At 44.5% G+C, this 17,170-nt stretch overlaps 1 protein-coding gene across 2 annotated transcripts; it reads right to left on the minus strand.

Annotated features, from left to right (window-relative positions):
• Nucleotides 1–254: 254 nt before the first annotated feature.
• Nucleotides 255–15,945, minus strand: TNFAIP3 (TNF alpha induced protein 3). 2 transcript variants are annotated; one of them, XM_041423749.1, is made up of 9 exons: nucleotides 15,731–15,945; nucleotides 12,301–12,613; nucleotides 7,896–8,086; nucleotides 7,523–7,670; nucleotides 7,159–7,329; nucleotides 6,745–6,925; nucleotides 4,449–5,356; nucleotides 2,421–2,653; nucleotides 255–1,760 (listed from the first exon to the last, which is right to left on the minus strand). In XM_041423749.1, exons 2-9 carry the CDS (start codon nucleotides 12,611–12,613, stop codon nucleotides 1,476–1,478), a joined length of 2,430 nt encoding a protein of 809 aa, XP_041279683.1. In that variant the 5' UTR covers nucleotides 15,731–15,945; the 3' UTR covers nucleotides 255–1,475. The 2 variants fall into 2 exon arrangements, with proteins under 2 accessions (XP_041279683.1, XP_041279684.1); XM_041423750.1 differs by lacking the exon at nucleotides 15,731–15,945 and adding an exon at nucleotides 13,202–13,280.
• Nucleotides 15,946–17,170: the final 1,225 nt, after the last annotated feature.

Below are 17,170 nucleotides of genomic sequence, written 5' to 3' on the forward strand. Positions count from 1 at the left end.
GGGGGCGTCCCATCCCTCCCTGTGCTCTCTCGCATAGATATAAAAATAACAAATTCAATCCTTCAATAATTTATTTCTTTATACCAGAGAAAGTTTTTCAATTATACATTTAAGTTTGTAACTTTCAACACTAGAGTAAATATATGTAAAAAAATCCTAGCTGTGCAAATTTCAGATTGCATTGTTTCAAATAATATAAATATTTTAACAAAACTTATGTTCACATTAAGGTTCACAAAATATATAAAATTTAACAGAAATAAGTGATGAGTTATTTAAGTTTTGTTTTGTTTTTTTTAGTAACTAGAAAAAGATTCTAAACTTGAGAAGCAAGTTAGAAGAGATCTCACCTCCAAAATCATAGCAGCAAAACAGATGCTGAAAACTTAAAAGGTGTAAAAGGAGAAGAGAGAAGCAGGTAACGGGCATAGTGGTAAAGCTAGGTTGCTAAAGAAAGTATTGCCGATTGAGAAGTGGATGCATAAACTTCAGGAGTAAAATTTCAGCCCTGAAGAACTCTTGTTACTGAGCTCCCAGCTGTTTGCGTGGTAACAGAATCACATTAAGGATGACAGAAAGTGTGACAGAAATGAGGCAGGAGGGTATGAACAGCACACACTGTCACTCCTGACATTTAGAGTGCAAGAGAGACAGGAGTCAATCTCGTTTCAGAAGTGAAGACAAAGGGCTTTGGGGTTTTTCTTGTCTGTTGGAGGTAATTCCTTCCACGCAAGTGGGAAATGGCAGGATACATTTTCACCATCACATGCATTTCTTCTGCAACTTCTGTCTTTCCAGCTGTCTTGGGATTTGGGAAAGGATCTAAATGCTGGTTAGGTTAAGCATGTTAAAGGAGTAGACCAGTCCTGGTCTTGTTTTTGGCTGTGGATTGTTGAGGGCTCTGCAAACACAAAAGTGCTTGCTGTTATCACCCTGAATGCCCGCTGGAGCTCCCACCCTGGTGAGCTCTCTAAGTACAGCAAGGACACGGGCAAACCAAACCACGTTTCTTCAGACGTCAACTGGAAGTAGCATCAGTCTGTCCTGGGTAATCCTATTCAGGAAGGACTTGCACCTGACTGATGTATGCAACCATAAAAAGGTCCTGCACCTCTGACAGTAGACGTGGCTCCTTGCCTGGGAGAGGGGAGGTATTGAGAAACAGGCAGAACTGGGAAGTTCTTTGGATTCAAATGCTTCACACTTCCTCCTGGGAAGTCCAAGAATTAAATATGGTATTGTAGGAGCTTAGTCACGAATGAGAGCTCTATGCAGAAGGCAATGTGACCTTCTCAGCAGTCCTTGTATGCAGTGTTTAGAGGAAGTAGAAATTTATTCCCATTCTTGGGAATAAACACGATCTGAGCAGACAGCTTATATTTCCCCCCACCCTCCCAGTCCCAGGACTGTTAAGTGTTTTGGATGTAGCACCATTTCAGGGAAGGAAGTAGCTGGTATTGCTTTCTTGTTTGCCGCTAGCCATAGATCTGTTTGAACTGGTAGCATTCATTGCAGTAGCCATTGCACTTGACATTGCCATAGTGATCGCAGGCAGGGGCTCGGCAGCGTTGCTTGGGAGGCTCCTGTGCCGCTGTCTCCCGGGCACTCCCCGACGGTGGCAGCTGACCAAGGCGCCGGCACTCCAGGCACAGGTCATCACTCCTGCAGGCCTGGTTGTTTCTACATGAAGCCACAGCACACTGTCTCTTCTGGGCACTCAATGCTGCTCGCTGCACATCTCCTCTGTGCTGCCCTGTTCTCTTGAAAAATATTAAAACACATTGTCAGCTGCTGTGCTGGCAGCACAAATGGCTTTTCATTTCCTTTTTACTCTCTCGTGGTTTGTATAGGTAACCACCTGGAGACTGTTCACAGACACTTCTACAAAGTGCAGTACCAAGAGCCAAGTTGAGTTTTACCAAAGAAACTCACAAATTCCATCATTTCTGAGGAAAAACTATTGGCTTTTTTATCTTTGGCAATCCACAATTCTAAAAGGACCAAAACAAACCGAATTAAAAACCTTATCTGGAACAAAGACAATCTGTGATGGACTCAATCAAAAATGCAACTTGAACCCCTTGACACAACTGCACAGCTATAAGGGTAAGAACAAAAAGCCTTCCCCAACCAACAAAACAACCTAGCTCTTGGTCCAATTGCTTCCACTGGAATTGCTGGCAAAATCCCAGCGGAGGTAAAACTGAGCATGGCCATGACAGCCCTAAATTGAGAATGACTTTTTACGAGCGCTGCTCAACTGCAGCAGAAAAAACTCATGATATGCTCTATGCTTGTCTTTCCATGATAGTTAAGCTGCAGCCATTTGAGGATTTTCTAATATGGATCCCAAGTTGTTCCCACAAGAGAAAAACATGCAGCACTAAACAAGAGGAAGATTTTGAGAAGTTCACACTTACTTCTGGCTGTCTCACCAGCTGTTCTTCTGTCCTTCTGGCTTCTTGGAATCGCTGGTTCTGGGCTATAATGAAGCAGTTCTGGCAGTACCCCTCGAGCATTGTGCTGCCCAGGGTGCCGCAGTCGCGCCGCTGGCAGGACACCGTGTTACGGAAGCCGGCAGCGGAGCTCCCTGTCTGATCTGGTGCTGAAGACTTCCTCTGAGATCTCCTCTGGTGGCGTAGCAAAACACTGTCTGTAAAGCAAAGCATAAACAGGAGCAGCTTGAATGTGTCCAATAGATCTGACCACCCAAAGCAGATACAAAAAGCTCTCCACCTTAAAAATTAAAATAAAATTTAAAATATCAACTAGCCTCAAACATGGGTTTTTGACTATCCACTGGTACATCTTTCTTCGTGTTACATACGTAAGTGTGCTAATGCAGCCTGAATTTCACATAAGTTGTTGAAACAGATTATTTGTGAAAAACTTGCCTTCAGTGGGAAACCTAGATCACACTGAAGTCAAGACGAATTTCACCTTTGACTTCACTTTGACTGCCATCTGTGACCTACCCATTTCAGCCTCCCCCACTTCAGTCACATCAGACAGTTGAAGTACAGTGGTACAGAGCTTAAGGGGAAAAAGTGCATTATACTTTTTAGTCTCATGAAGCAATCTTATATATTCCACAATCAAAAGGAAAAAAAATTTCATTGTGAGCAATGCTGGAAAATAAGGTATTGCAAGCTGGCACAGAAGTTCCCTAATCTGAACGCATGTGGAAAGCTCAGCATTGTGAAAGATGTCTCTGCCAACAGCAGAGGGGTTTAATTAGATGATCTTTAAAGGTCCCTTCCAACCCAACCTATTCCATGTTTCTTTATTTGTATCGGCAATAAAATAATCTGAAGAGATAAGTAATAATTCTATCTTACATATGCCTTGCAGGCTCTATACCTAAGGGCTCTTTACCTATGAAACAGGGCAGTAGCATGAAAGATGAAGATTTCATGCTGTGATTTATTCAGACTACTGCCTTTTTGAAAGCCGATCTTTAAACACAAATGCATGCACACTCATGGTATTATCAAGGAAGATTTCAAGGTAGAGTATACCAACACACTCCAAAGTTGCTCCAAAATACAAGCTGATTACCTACAGTCAAATTCTACTTGCTCTGCTTGTCAATACAACTACAGTGGTTACTCCAGAGCCCAGAACAGATAGAGATCTACAGATTCTTCAAGGCTTTTTAAACACCTTGCTAACATAACTGATTTTCAGTACCTTCCATACACTCACAGCATTTCCTTCACTGATCTCTACAACTTGTCCAGCTGTGAAGAAAATTCATACCAAACCAGTGGATGATGGGGAGGTATCAAAAACCACCCCCTCCTGAGTTGGTTTTGCTTCCATCAAAGCTGAAAGGAAGTTTTACAAGAGATTTCACAGATTCCTCACACTGCTGCCATGTGCCTCTTTGTGGTATGCTGGTTTTGGCTGGGGTAAAGTTAATTTTCTTCACAGTGGCTGGTATGGGGCTGTGTTTTGGATTTGTGCTGAGCACAAGGTAGATAATATTGACATGTTTTAGTTATTGCTGAGCAGGTCTTACACAATGCCAAGGCCTTTTCTGCTTTTCACACTGCCCTGCTGGCAAGGGTGCATGGGAGAAGACAAAGCTTGAACACCTGCCTGCCCATGGCAAGTAATGAATTCTTTGTTTTGCTTTGCTTGTGTATGCAGTTTTTGCTTTTCCTATTAAACTCTCTTTATCCCAAACCATGAGTTTTCCAGCTTTTACGCTTTCTATTCTCTACCTGAGCCCACTGGTCGGAGAGTGAGCTAGCAGCTCTGTGGGGCTTGGTTGCTGGCTGGGGTTAAACCATGACAACAGGATAATAACAGACAGAAAATCACCTTCTCCTCACACTCTTTTCATCACCCCTGCCCTTTTATCACCCAGTACACAAAGAACTTCACAGTTCAAGGAGGCTGATCTGCAGCCAAAGTGTGTCAAAGCTCACTCCATCTCCACTTACCATGGTTTTCCCTGTACTCAAAGAAACACAGCGTGCAAAAGCCCTCATTTTGTGATGTCCCAAAAAACTTGCAACCAGGTTTCCTACAGAGGTTGCCTCCCCAGTTCTCCTCGGGAGGCAGTGCTGGTGGTGGGGGCTCCTTGCCATGGTTGTTGGGAGCCTGATGGCAGGAGTGCTGGTGGAGGATCTGTGAGATCTGGGACGGGTCAGATGTTGATCTCTGGTGGCAGGTGGGCAGGAAAGCAGGACTGCCATTTGGGGACTGCTCTGTAGACCTTTTGAAGCAAGTGCTGCATATACCATTGAAGGTCCTCTTGGCCTTTTGATGGCACATTTTGCATGTGGCATAGTCTAAGTGTCTCTGGTCATCCAAGTTGTTGCAGGGACTGAGCTGTCTGTTGTAGCAGCGTTCACACAGCCCATTGTGTTGCACATTCAGTGTGAAGGGGCAGTCTGGGGTCCTGCACTTCATGGCTGTGGTTTCACTGTACAGGAAAAGGCTGGGAGCGGTCGGAGGTGCAGAGCGAGGCTCTGTTACAGGCCCTTCAGATATCCATCCCCCAGGTTCACAAATATCCCCATGGGAGGAGCCTGACCCAGCTGCCTTCAGCTTCTCAGGTGCTGCTTTGGAGCTCTGCTTTCTTCCCTTGTTTCCTGGGGACCTCTGCTCAAAGCATTCGTGGCAGTAGGGCTGGGTGTTCACAGACATGTAAAAAGGGCAATTTGGCGTTTCACATTTCATCTGTAAGAGGGAGAGCTGGGAAAGTGACAGATCCTGTCTGTTCCTGGAACATGTCTCTCTTCTAGCAGGTTCAACATTCTCCTGCCACTTCTTGTACTCATGCTGTACCAGTTGAAAGTAATCTTCCACGAGGTTTATTTCTTTGGGTAGGTTGCCTTCATCTAACCTGACAGCCAAAAAAGGAAGATTGCATCAGTGGCTGAAAAGAGCAGATGGTGGGGTGGAAGCAAATACAAGCAATGTGGGAAGGAAATGTAGATTTAATGCACATCCATATTACTCAGACAGAAGATCTGGGATGCTACACTGTTGCTGTAAATGGAAATATTTTTAAAAGCAAGTGTTCAGTGATGGAGACTTTCACATCTGAAATAAATGTCCTGACACAATGCTAAACAGAAATATTCTTAAAAGGCTTTGCTAATTGAGGGTTTTCTGTCTAAGAGCTGTTTGCATACAGAATATGGGTAATCTCTCAGAAGCAGAAAGTCCCCCAAATGGTGAATTTCTCTGAGGATCAGTGTTCAACTGAGCATAATGATGCAGTTTATCATGAAATCTGCTCCTGGTTCTGCCCTGTTGGGTCTGTATCTACCAGCAGAATTCTTCTAACAACTGTGGGGCTTCAGCATGGCATGTGCAATGCTAGCAAGCATCATACCATCCTTACTCTGCCTCCAGCTGCAGGGAAAATCCTACACTGGAGCTTCACCATGCCACAGTTGGTAGGATGAGGAGCTAACATTTCTGGCAATACTCCAGAACACATCTAGGCAGAGCAACTAGGGAAGCTCAAGTGCTACCCTTTACATGTGCTTACATGCTTTGGGCAGAAGGACTTCAATTTTCAAGGCCCCTACACCAGAACTAACCAAGAGCATGAAGATTCCTTTCCGTGTGGTAGTGGAAGCAAAGACAGAGGATACAGGGAGTTACTCCCCTCCATGAGTTCTGAGGGGACTGGTTGGGCATCACTGCCAGTGTCCATGGAATATGAGAAGCTGACGGGTGTTGCTAGCTGCTCCCTGCATGTTACTGATGCTCAGCCATCAGCAGAGATGCCGGCTCCTCCACTGGCCACAGCTTCCTGCCTGCTGCCACACGGAACAGCCTAGGGTGTTGAGGCATCTGTGCCCAGAATATACTGCCAAGTACTTTACCCAGGGCAGCCAAAATTACACCAACTGCCCATTATACAATGTGCCCTTACACAAAGCACAAGAGCTTGGGCTAACTAGCTCCTGCATTTAACTACTTTTCAGCCACCCTCCTGTGTAATCCAAAAGTCAGTGAAACTGATCAAATGGATTTTTTCTTCTAAAATGCTAGTTTCAGTTTGCTAAATCTGAATACATTTTTGCCTTTAAATTTGAGACTGGCCTCAGCTCATACTACTTCAAAACATATCAACAGTAATCCCAATGTTTCATATTTCAGGTAGTCAACACATGGACCACCTAGGAAGGAAGGAAAGACCAAAAGAACACACTGGGCTGCCCAGCTTGTCCACCTCTGTAAACAAGATAACTTTGAGGGAACATGAATGATACTCACTTTGCAGCATTAATTAGATGAGTTGTACCATGATCCCAGCCTTGCACTGGAATTTCTATCACTATCAAGTAGTCTTTTAGCAGCTGCTCTTTCTCCCTCTCTTCTGCATCTGTCAGAAAGTGCACATTCAAATCCTCAAATCTGCCTTGATCACTGGTGACCAGAGGGACAGCCCGGATTTCTGTGGGGAAACAAGATGGATTAGCACATACACACACACAGAGATAAATATATATGTGTACATGTATATTTACACAAACATAACCAGCCAGTTAGGAATAACCATAAAATGCAACACATGGAGATACCACCAGTAAATTTTTGAGAGAGACAAGAATAGCTGGGCAGAGCAAGGAGTACCACTGTGGTTTTGAAGAAGTAACATAAATACCAAACAAGGTACTTGAAAAATACCTGGCCCGCTGTCCTTCAGAGTCACCAGTGGTGTAAAATGCATGTTGTCATAGCCAAGCACAATTGGGTATCTGTAGCATTCTTCAGCTGGCCACAGGAGAGGCAAGTAAACACCACCAACATTCAGAGGAGCAAAACTGGAGCCTGACTCTAAGCTTCTAACCACTTTATCTGCATAAAGAAGAAAAAGAAAACACAAATAAGTACGTGCTACAGGCAAGAAAAAATATATGTTAGGGGTTTTATAATAATTTCTGAAAACGCAGTGTTCTGAAATGCATCTACTTAAAACCAACAGTTGTTGACTAAGATTACTAACACAGCACAAGAGTAACACGGTGGGATGACTGGTCAGGCAACTCACCTGCCAGGACAATGACTGGCCTTCGGAGGATGTTAGCAAGGACGAAGATGTGGATTTCTTCCAGCGCATTATAGGGGAGTCTATTTCGAGCACCAGATATTTCTGGGGAGGTCATTTCAATGAGGTATTCCCACTCCTCCTCCCAGTTCTGAGGAAAGAAACAGCTGTCACCAATGGTTCAAAGACATGGAGCTCAGGAACCAGCTGCAGCACAACAGTGCTCAAATAATCACATGTTCCCATTTCCTCCAAAGGAAGACCATTTCTGCTCTCCATTAATGACAGAGTCCATGGAGCCACAAAGCAAACAGAATCAGCAAGGCAATGCTGGCGAGCACTCAGCAAACAGCACCACTCCCTCTGGCCGCCTTACCCGGGTGTCATAATGGAGTCCTGTTTCTACAAACTCCTGGGATTTAACAGCCTCCCGCTGCCAGCGGAGCTTGAAGTTCCGTGTGTCAATCTCTCTGAGAGCACTAAACAATGTTTTTCTTAAGACAAGGTCGATATCTTCAATACCCCACATGTACTGTGATGCAGCATGCATAAGGCAATTTCCATCACCTGGAAAAAAAAGACAGAGTGCATTATTTTCAAATGGCTCCTTAAATAAAATGCCACAACACTGTGGGACATAGAATTACACCACACATATGTGTGTTCCCTGTGCACTTCTCTCTAAGCCTCAGACAGAAGGGTTGTAAAGAAGGGGACCAGAGTTATGGTCTCTGTTCAGAGACAGAAGGAAAAAACTTCCCTCCCTACTGGTTTTGTCTCTGTACCAGTCCAAGTTAAGCTGTCATCCAGCAATGCCCCTTACCTATCTTACTTAACTTTGACTGATATCACAAACTAAATTTTAGGGTCAACTACAAATGTCAAACACAGCTGAAATAGCTTTTTAAACACAACATAGTCATCTTAAAATTACAAAAAAAATATGTAAATCTCCCTCATTGGTGTTTACATAAATATACACCCAACGGCATAAGGTTGAGATAATGGAAACCATTAAGAAAATATCATAGTAATACCAAGCCTCATATTCCCTGATGACCACTGCTTGGCCCTTGGCTGTGCTTGATGGAGGAATTGTAATTAAAAAGGAGACAGAAAGGGAATGGCAGGTGATTTATGTAAGCAATCATAGGAACACCTCTGGCCTTCTTCTCAGAAATGATAGCATGTTGGGTAGTTACGTATATTACTTAGAGGGCTGATTTTAAAACACAAAATTAAGTCAATGAAAAACAGTGATTTGATTTTCATTTACACAATCTTCTTGCATTGAAAAACTCCTCTTTACAGGTAGGAAGGATTGTGGTATTCTGCAGTTTCAGAGGGGAAACTGAGACTCAGAGGAGATAACTAATTAAATTAAAAGGTGTAACAAGAAATACATCTATGTCTGAGTTTCAAATTCTATCTCTAGCTATCTTCTTCAAAAGGGGATGTCTCCCCTGAAAGGGAGACATTAAGAATCATTACTGTCACGTCCTCAGATACAAAACTAGGTCTGATGTCTACCACAGTGGTAAACAGATTCACATAATGCTAAGAAACCACAGCAATTTTGTTGGAATAAGAGACATCAACCCTGGTAAAGCTACTAGATTTTTCTTCCATGAAAAAAACCGAAACGAACACACCCAAAGAACTCCCACAAAAGAATTAAACCCAACGTGTCACATACATGATGAGTTCAATTACACCATTTGTGAACACTTTTGCTGCTTATTCTGTGAAATTGCAGAGAAAAGCCTACAACAGACTCTAGTTCCCGAATAACATATAATTTAAAATCTACTCAATGCTTCATAAATTGTTATGGGATTGGTGCATATCAGGTTCCTGCAACTGCCTTCTATTTTATGAATGCTGTCCTGCAAAGCTTACTTCAATTCTGCAGGCTGCTTACTTGAGCTCAAAAATCAGGGAACAACCAAGAAGACAGAAAAACTGACTGTGTTTCCTTCTGACCAAGAAAGATGACATATTAATCCCATTAAAATTTTTCCTTTGCAAAATCTAGAGCAAAGATAAGACTAATTTTTTTTCTCTCTCTCTGAGAGCTCACTTTCGGTTCTTTATTTAGAAGCACTGCCCAAAATTCCTTACACAGCACTTGGAATTCCCCCACACCGTTTGACTAGCAATTGAGCAACAGTTGTACTTTTTGTTCTGCGGGTGCAGCGTGGCCTCCCTCGGACTTTCCCAGGGGGTGTGGCTGGGCGAGCTGGAATGAATGCCAATTCATTATACAAGTGAAATCTCTACAGCCAATAGATGCTGGAATTTTTAAATTTAAAAAAAAAAAAAAAAAAAAAAAAAACCTACGAGTTTCGATTTTTGTACCTCCTACCACTTTCCTTCTATCTCCACTCAGATGTCTGCAAAGAAATATGTGGTGATTCAAAATGGCTTTTTTAATTAAGAAAACCCCACCACTCCACAGATTCACAAACATATTAGGTAAAATATACATCAAAAGATCCCATAGGAGATACTTTCTCTGTTTTCAACAGCTACAGCCTTAATCAGAAAAAACCCCAGAATCTTCTGAAGAAAGTCCACTGTTAACTGAGAGAACTAACATATTCCTCTCATATCTATGGGTTAAGCAGCTAAATGTTCAAAAAATATTTTTCATGCTGCATGGGAGAAAGAGAAAAAAAAAAAAAAAAGTTGTTTTCTGGGATAATACAGGGCTTCTCCAGGCTTCTGCACTTCTTTCAGAGATCCTCTCCTACAGTCCAATCTACCTTCTTTCTCCTACAAAGGTCCTTCTATGCAACTACTTTGCATAACCCACAGGTTTCCAAAGCCACTCCTACTCATGCACTTAATGACCCTGGAGCACTGAACTGAAGCCAAGTTCTTTGTCTGCTCAGTGTATGGGGAGACTACAAACCTTGCTTTGCCTTCCCTCAACCTGCCCTAATATTTCAGCACCTCATATACAGGTACGCCTGCTCATGGGTGGGATCCACTTCTGCCACGTGTAACACTGGCTGATGGTCATGAGACAAAGGAGGTCAGTGCTGCTGAATGTACTGTGGTCACCAACAAGGGTCTGTCCAGACAGCGTTAACCCCTGCAGGATTTGTACTGACTGGTGACGGGGGATTCTAAAACAATTACTCTTTGCCCTGGGCAAAAATTGTGCACATTGTCCATTTTCCTAGAAAATCTCAGTGAAACTTTTAGGATGCAACACCTGGAGTGAAACTTTTAGGATGCAACACCTGGAGTTGATGTTGAACAGTTGATGTTACCTTCCCAGTATGTGCAAAGCACTGCCTGCCCTGGCTGCAACTCTGGTCCTTCCAAAGCTCAAGATTCCGTGACTTCTGTGCACACCCCTAATTGCAGTCATGAGAATTTTACACCAATGAAGAGGCAGCCCAAAAAGCCCACCAGAAGGTCAATGCCTCTACAACAGTTACAGACATGCACATCAGCATTGGGCTTTAGGTTGACAAGTGACATCTACTCAGTGGGTCTGTTTTTATGGCTTCTGTACAACACAGCTGTGTACAGTCAGACTGAGAAATATGGCAGAACTTGGAAAGGAAAAAATGTGGACTAGGAAGATAAGGTTAATGTGTATACAAGCAGATATGAAAAGAAGCAAACCTAGAACACAACACGGACTTCAACAGTACTGCAGGTCCACCACACCCAGTGTTTCTATAACTACTGTGACCTTCTCCTTGAGCAAAGAGTGTGTATTTTTCATCTTCCTGAAGTCCTCACTGTCTCAGTCTATTGTTCTTGGTTAGGGGCAACCTGTGCTGTAAAGAATCCTGAGTCCAAGTTTGCAGCTGCATGACCATAAGTCATAGCCATTACCAAATCTTTCCTCCACTGAATGTAAAATGCCCATGACTCTTACAGTCATGTGCCAAAGCTTCCTGCTCAAGACTGTGGACAAAGATAACCTGTTCAGGAAATCTTGGCACTACTGCTGTGCCTTTTCATTTGTAGCACTTGATGCAATACACACACAGAGTAACCCAAAAGCCAAGTCCTGAAACCAGCACTGACTGTTGAAAAAAAAGGGCACTGCAGAATTTGTGTTGCACAAAGATGGGTGTCAGTCACACACATGGGACTTACCAGTGGGCTCTGAGGGAAGACAAGAGCTGGCAAACCCAGGCAGGGAGCTGAGGACGAGGGAGCAGCCCCAGCATGGGGTGCTGACTCCAGGGACAGCAGTGTCAGGCTCCCAGGAGGCTCCATATTCTGGGTGCTATTGCCATCACTGCCGTTAAAGCTGGATCACCAAGCAAGCACTGCCTGCCAGCTACAACAGCAGGGCTACTGGAAGGATATTAGCTTCTGCTAAATATATATGGAAATGCATCCCTGGTCACTCAAGGCATCTGAAGGCTCCTCTTGCCTGGCATAGAGGATGTTTGGCACTTCTGATGAGGCAGCCGAAATGTAGCAATCAGATTCATGGGAAGGCATTAGGTTCCAAATCAAGTTTCCCTGCCTTGTTCTTGACTCTGAAGTGCCACAGGTTACTGATATTATGAAAATATCTGTGAAATTTCCACAATATTCACATAATGTGGTATGGCCAAGGGTCTGCTACAGCCTCAAGACAGCACATCATGTGGAAAGAATTTTAATTTCAAAACAGATTGAAAGGCAGCACATTTTTAAAGCCATGTGCTTCTGTTTCAGTAATGTGAACTCAGATGCTATTAATAAAGGTGCTACATTTGTAGGACCTGTTTTACTGTGAGTGCAAAGACCTGCTCGTAACTCACCATTAGTCTTCAAAGGAACGAGTCTCCGAACTTCCCTGCACCAGTTGAGCTTCCTGTGGCGCTCCAGTGAAGTCTGGGTAGCCTGGTCAGTCAGGGACTTCTGAAGCGTTTCCCGAAACTGGGGACAAAACTGGCACATTCTGAACATTTCTATGGTGTATCTGTGCATAGTCCTGAAGTGATGAATTATTCCACTGGGAGGTTTGACTAGATCCTCAGGTGTTCTCTCTCTGATCTTCATAGCCTTCAGCATATTGCTCTGATACAAAGCTTGAGGAAGGTTGTGTGGGCCAGCCATGTTTCTAGAAGACATCTGAAATGAAAAAGGATCCTTTTATTGGCATGTTAGTGTCCTTCTATAACGGTGCTATCACTTCTGTAGTGGCTGAGAAGGCACTTTCAGGGTGGGATTCTGGATGAAGCTTTGCCTAAAAGAGGTACAGAGTGGATGCAGTCCATCTAGCCTTTCATAAATAAAGTTTTTTCAAAGCTCACATTCACTAACTTTTCTGCATTACTCAGATACAGACACTGATCAGCTTATCCCACTCATTTGCTAATATAATTTACTGCGATATTTAAAAGGATTTATGCATAAGCAAGGAAACTGCATCCTCATTCAAAAAAGCACTTAAATCAAAGTAAGGATAAGAGAAGGCAAGGTCAAGGGAAGGGAAAATTATGCTGGAAACTTAATTGATAATTGTGCAGTGTAATCCCATATGCACTTGGTGAATTTCAGGACCCTTTAAGCTCTTGTTTTGATAACATGCCAAAAAAAAAAGCAGCTAATGACCATTTCAGATGTCTACAGCCCATACATTCTGAGCAGTGATGGTCAGTAGAGTACAGAAAGAGCACAAAGAATTGCAGGCCGTGCAAGTATCAGTCCCATACTTACAGTGGCCAGATATGGTAGACGAGGAATTTGTCACTCAAGGACAGGCTTCGGTTATTTTCTTGAGGCTCTTTGTATTTTGTGAGCGGCAGAGCTATGGCTCAGAAGTGCTTGTGCCGTGTGTGGGGGTGCAGACTGCAGTGCCACTATTACTCAGTGGTAAGTCAACAGAGCTGAAAAAGCATTTCCATTTGGCTCAAAACCCCCAATGTATTTCCACAGTAGGACATGTAATGTTTACTGGCCTGCATCCCTTTCTTCAGTAACTCTGGCCTCATGGGAAAAACAGCAGGAAAAACAGAAAAAGAAACCCATAACCTCAAACCTGCTACACTCTATGAAATACTTACTCAGAGGACACCAACTTTGTGGCTAGTTAGAGACAAATGTAGGGACCACATCCCTCAAAACCTCTGTGCTCTACAGTAAGAACAACAATAACCTATTTTTACAGGGAGAGACTCTCCATGCTGTCCACAAACATTCTTGCTTTGTTTAAAAACAAAGCAAAAATTGTATCAAGACAAAGGTATGCATGCCTAAAATCTTTAGAGGACAACTAGTCACATTAGGAGAACCTACCATTGGGATTATGAATCTAGGGACAAGTATCAAGCCATATATGTGTATCAATCGCTGGAAATTAAGTATAGGGAAACAAGAAGCAACTAAAAATTGTTTATGTAACTACTAGGAAGTTTTCTCATGGAGATGGGAGGCACAGACAGAAGAAGAAGAACTCCAGCCTGACAGACTAACCAGGAAGGCATTCCCAGGTCTATGGAGGCAGAAGACCCCTCTTGCACAGAAGGGCTTTGGCACCTCCTTCCCCCCAGGGAAAGAGTTGCTCTCCCCTCTTCACCCAGACACTTCCATTGGCAACATCCACCTCCAAATGCCCAGCCAAAGCTTTTGAAAGACCCTCTCAGGGTGAGAGGGCACCTCAAACTCCAGGTGCCAAGAGCTGAACTCTATAACCTCTCTAAGAACCAGCTGATGGAGAGATACGGTGGATAACCTGACAAGCCCTAAATAGAGGCAGATGAAACAGGTAATGCTACAAAGTCCTACTTTAGGGTGATGTCATTCACACACCCTAAGAGCACTAGGGACGGTGTGCAGACCTGTCACATCTTGCAACATATGGAAAAGCTTTCCTTTAGGTAATAAAGATGGCATATTCTTGTCATTCCCCCACCAGCACCAGCCTTAAAATGAAAATAACATATTTTCTCATCCACTCCCCTCACTAGTATAGTTTTACACATGCTATTTATGTAATCCTGCATTTAAATGTATGAATGAGTCTGAAAAGGAAATACAAACAACCCCTTACTAATCTGTGTGATAACCATAGCTCTACTTTGCTCTGAGATGACCAAAGTACTGAATTCCTTACTTATGTTAGTAGAAACATTGAGTCAATGGGATTTTTTTTTACACGAATAAAGACTAATCACATGACTAAGCACTACCGGCATCGACTCTTGAAACGGTTATTTCCAGCTTTAAGTAACAAAAAGTACTGAGTTTACAGAAGCATTCACTGAAACTACATTATTTGATTCTATGTTCTACCGGCATTTTTCCCCTCCACACGTGGAAATTACTGCCTGTACTATTTACAGTCATAAATGTGAACCAAGGCAAAAGCCAAGCAACCTTTATTTTCAAAATCAATGTGATGAAACAAACAGAACTCAATAGACACCTAAGCTGGAGATTTAAAAGTAGAAAACTGAGCTACACTTATATTAGTTTATAGTCTACCGTGCTTTGCTGTGTGCTACGCTACTTTAACCTTCTCACAAGTAATGACTAGGAATTCCCAGAAAGGAACACTGTAAACAATAACTAGAGACAGCATCCTTTCCAAAGGTGTAATGCTGAGGATGCTGGGCTCGGGACAGCTGAACACTGTTCTGAGATCCACCCATGGTTTCATAAAGTTATTTTCATTTTCTGTCCTCTATCTGACAAACAGCAAGTAATAAACTTCTCCACAAAGTGCTAAAACTTCTAAAACAAACATGCCTAATACCTTTTAAACCCCCCCAGATTTTTCTGTCTGGGTTTTCGCTCGGTACAAACTAAAACACAGTACTACTCTTCGCCAAATCAGAAGATGAGGAGCGAGGCTCTTTTAAATCCCACAGGACTGGTTTACACACACTAAGTGTTCCGCGTTCTTCCTTCCCTGACCGACTGCTCCGCCGGGGGCTGGGCGCGCAAGGTGGAAAGGACACAAGCCCGCCAGCTTCCCCGGAGAAGGAGCCCGAAGCTCCAGGGCGGATTTCCCGCGGCACTCGCAGCAAGCCCGGCCGCGCCGCGCCCGCTCTGCGAGCCGCGGAGCCCCCGCGGGGCCGGGCCGGGCCGGGCCGGGCCGGCAGCAGCGGGCACAGCGTCCCCGCCCGGCCGGGAGCCGGCACACGGGCTACGGCCGAGCCCGCCGCCAGAGCCGCCTGGTCCCCGAGGCGCCCTCCTGCAGGAGTGCTCCGGGCTCCGCCGTGCCCTGCCCAGAGCGCCGCTCACCTCTCCGCGGGCGGCTCCTCCTCCGGCCGATCCTGCCGTGACTCCTGCTCAGCAGCTAGGCTGAGGCGATGGGACGGAGCCGCGCTCGGGATCCATCAACCCCCACCGCGCCGGGGCTCCTTCCTTCCCTTCTCTCCACCCTCGCCCCGCCGGAGTTGCTGCCGCTGCCGCTGCCGCCGCTGCGGAATGAAGGGCTGAGCCCAGCCTCTTGTTTTTTTTTCCCTTTCTGTTTAAGCGCCCGGGCGAAAAAAAAAAAAAAAAAAAAAAAAAAAAAAAAAAAAGGGGGGGGGGGACTGAAAACACAACACAAAAAAACCCCACAGGGGATTTCCACCGGCAGAGCGCCGGGACTTTCCGGCCTGTGACAACCGCGCGGCCACTGCCGCCGCCAGGGGGCGCCGCCGCCGGGCAGCCCCGCCGCCTCCCCGCCCGCCGTGACTCACCCACGGGATTTTCGAGAGCCGGGATGTCATTTCTTCCTTCCTTATTCCTTTCCCCCCGGGCAGGGGGTTGCCCATCCCGTCCCGCAGGCTTCGCTCCGCTTACGGGCCGGCCCGGTGTCGCGTCGCTGGGTCCGGAACAGCTCCGTGTCCCTGCGCAGAGCGGCACCCCGGCCGTGCCCCGCAGCCGCTGGCTGTGAGGGGCGGCGGCGCCAGGAGCCCCTCCCGTGTCCTCCGTGTGCCTGGCACACAGGTCTCGGGCTGCAGGTGCTCCGGTGTGGATGCCCATATCCCCTCCCCAGCATTCCAGCAGGACATTAAGGGGGCCCGTCCCGTGGAAAGTATTGCTATTCCAGACGGTTTTCAGAACCAAGCACGTTTGTTTTGTTTTGGGGTGGGTTTTTTTTTTTGTTTTTTTTTGTTTTTTTTTGTTTTTTTTTTTTTTCCGTTTAGCTTGTATGTGCTCCACAGTTTTGGCTCTGTATTGTAAGTGACCGCAAATGACTTCGTTTCTTCAATTAGAGGTTAGGCCCATAGTCCCAATATGCTGGCATTTTCGGCAGGAGATGTTAAATGTGCTTTAATCCAGCCCTGCTCAGAGGTCAGATTGTTGCAGGTGAAGAGCAGAAGCTTGGGCTAAAACTATCAAGTCAGGGAATCTCAGTGTCTGAACATGATTGTAAATTCTTGACTGCAACTAGCTGTTTATAGGAATCATTAAATTTAATTATTGTAAACAATTAATGCACACCTTTAAACAGTGTGCTAATATCTGTGCAGTGAAAAAACTCACTCCCAATATTTAAGGCCTTTTAATATGATTTATGCATCCATATGTATAATATGCATCCATATGTATGGATGTATGTATAATATGCATCCATATATATGGATGTATGCTGGAAACGGGGCTGTTTCTTGCTCAACAGCCTTACAGTCTGAAGGCACCCAGAAATGAAATACAGTGGAACACATTTTCTTGCAATATTAAAACACTTCA

This window comes from Onychostruthus taczanowskii, unplaced genomic scaffold, assembly GCF_017590055.1.
Source record: "Onychostruthus taczanowskii isolate IOZ18803 unplaced genomic scaffold, ASM1759005v1 scaffold8, whole genome shotgun sequence".
Taxonomy (NCBI): domain Eukaryota; kingdom Metazoa; phylum Chordata; class Aves; order Passeriformes; family Passeridae; genus Onychostruthus; species Onychostruthus taczanowskii.

Excerpts from the sequence above, each read along its gene's own strand:
- TNFAIP3 (XM_041423749.1), bottom strand. The coding sequence starts at position 12,613 with ATGTCTTCTAGAAACATGGCTGGCCCACACAACCTTCCTCAAGCTTTG. Across the intron at positions 7,671-7,895 it reads GACTCCATTATGACACCCGG|AACTGGGAGGAGGAGTGGGA; the intron begins GTAAGGCGGCCA and ends TTCTTTCCTCAG. Across the intron at positions 1,761-2,420 it reads AGCTGGTGAGACAGCCAGAA|AGAACAGGGCAGCACAGAGG; the intron begins GTAAGTGTGAAC and ends ATATTTTTCAAG.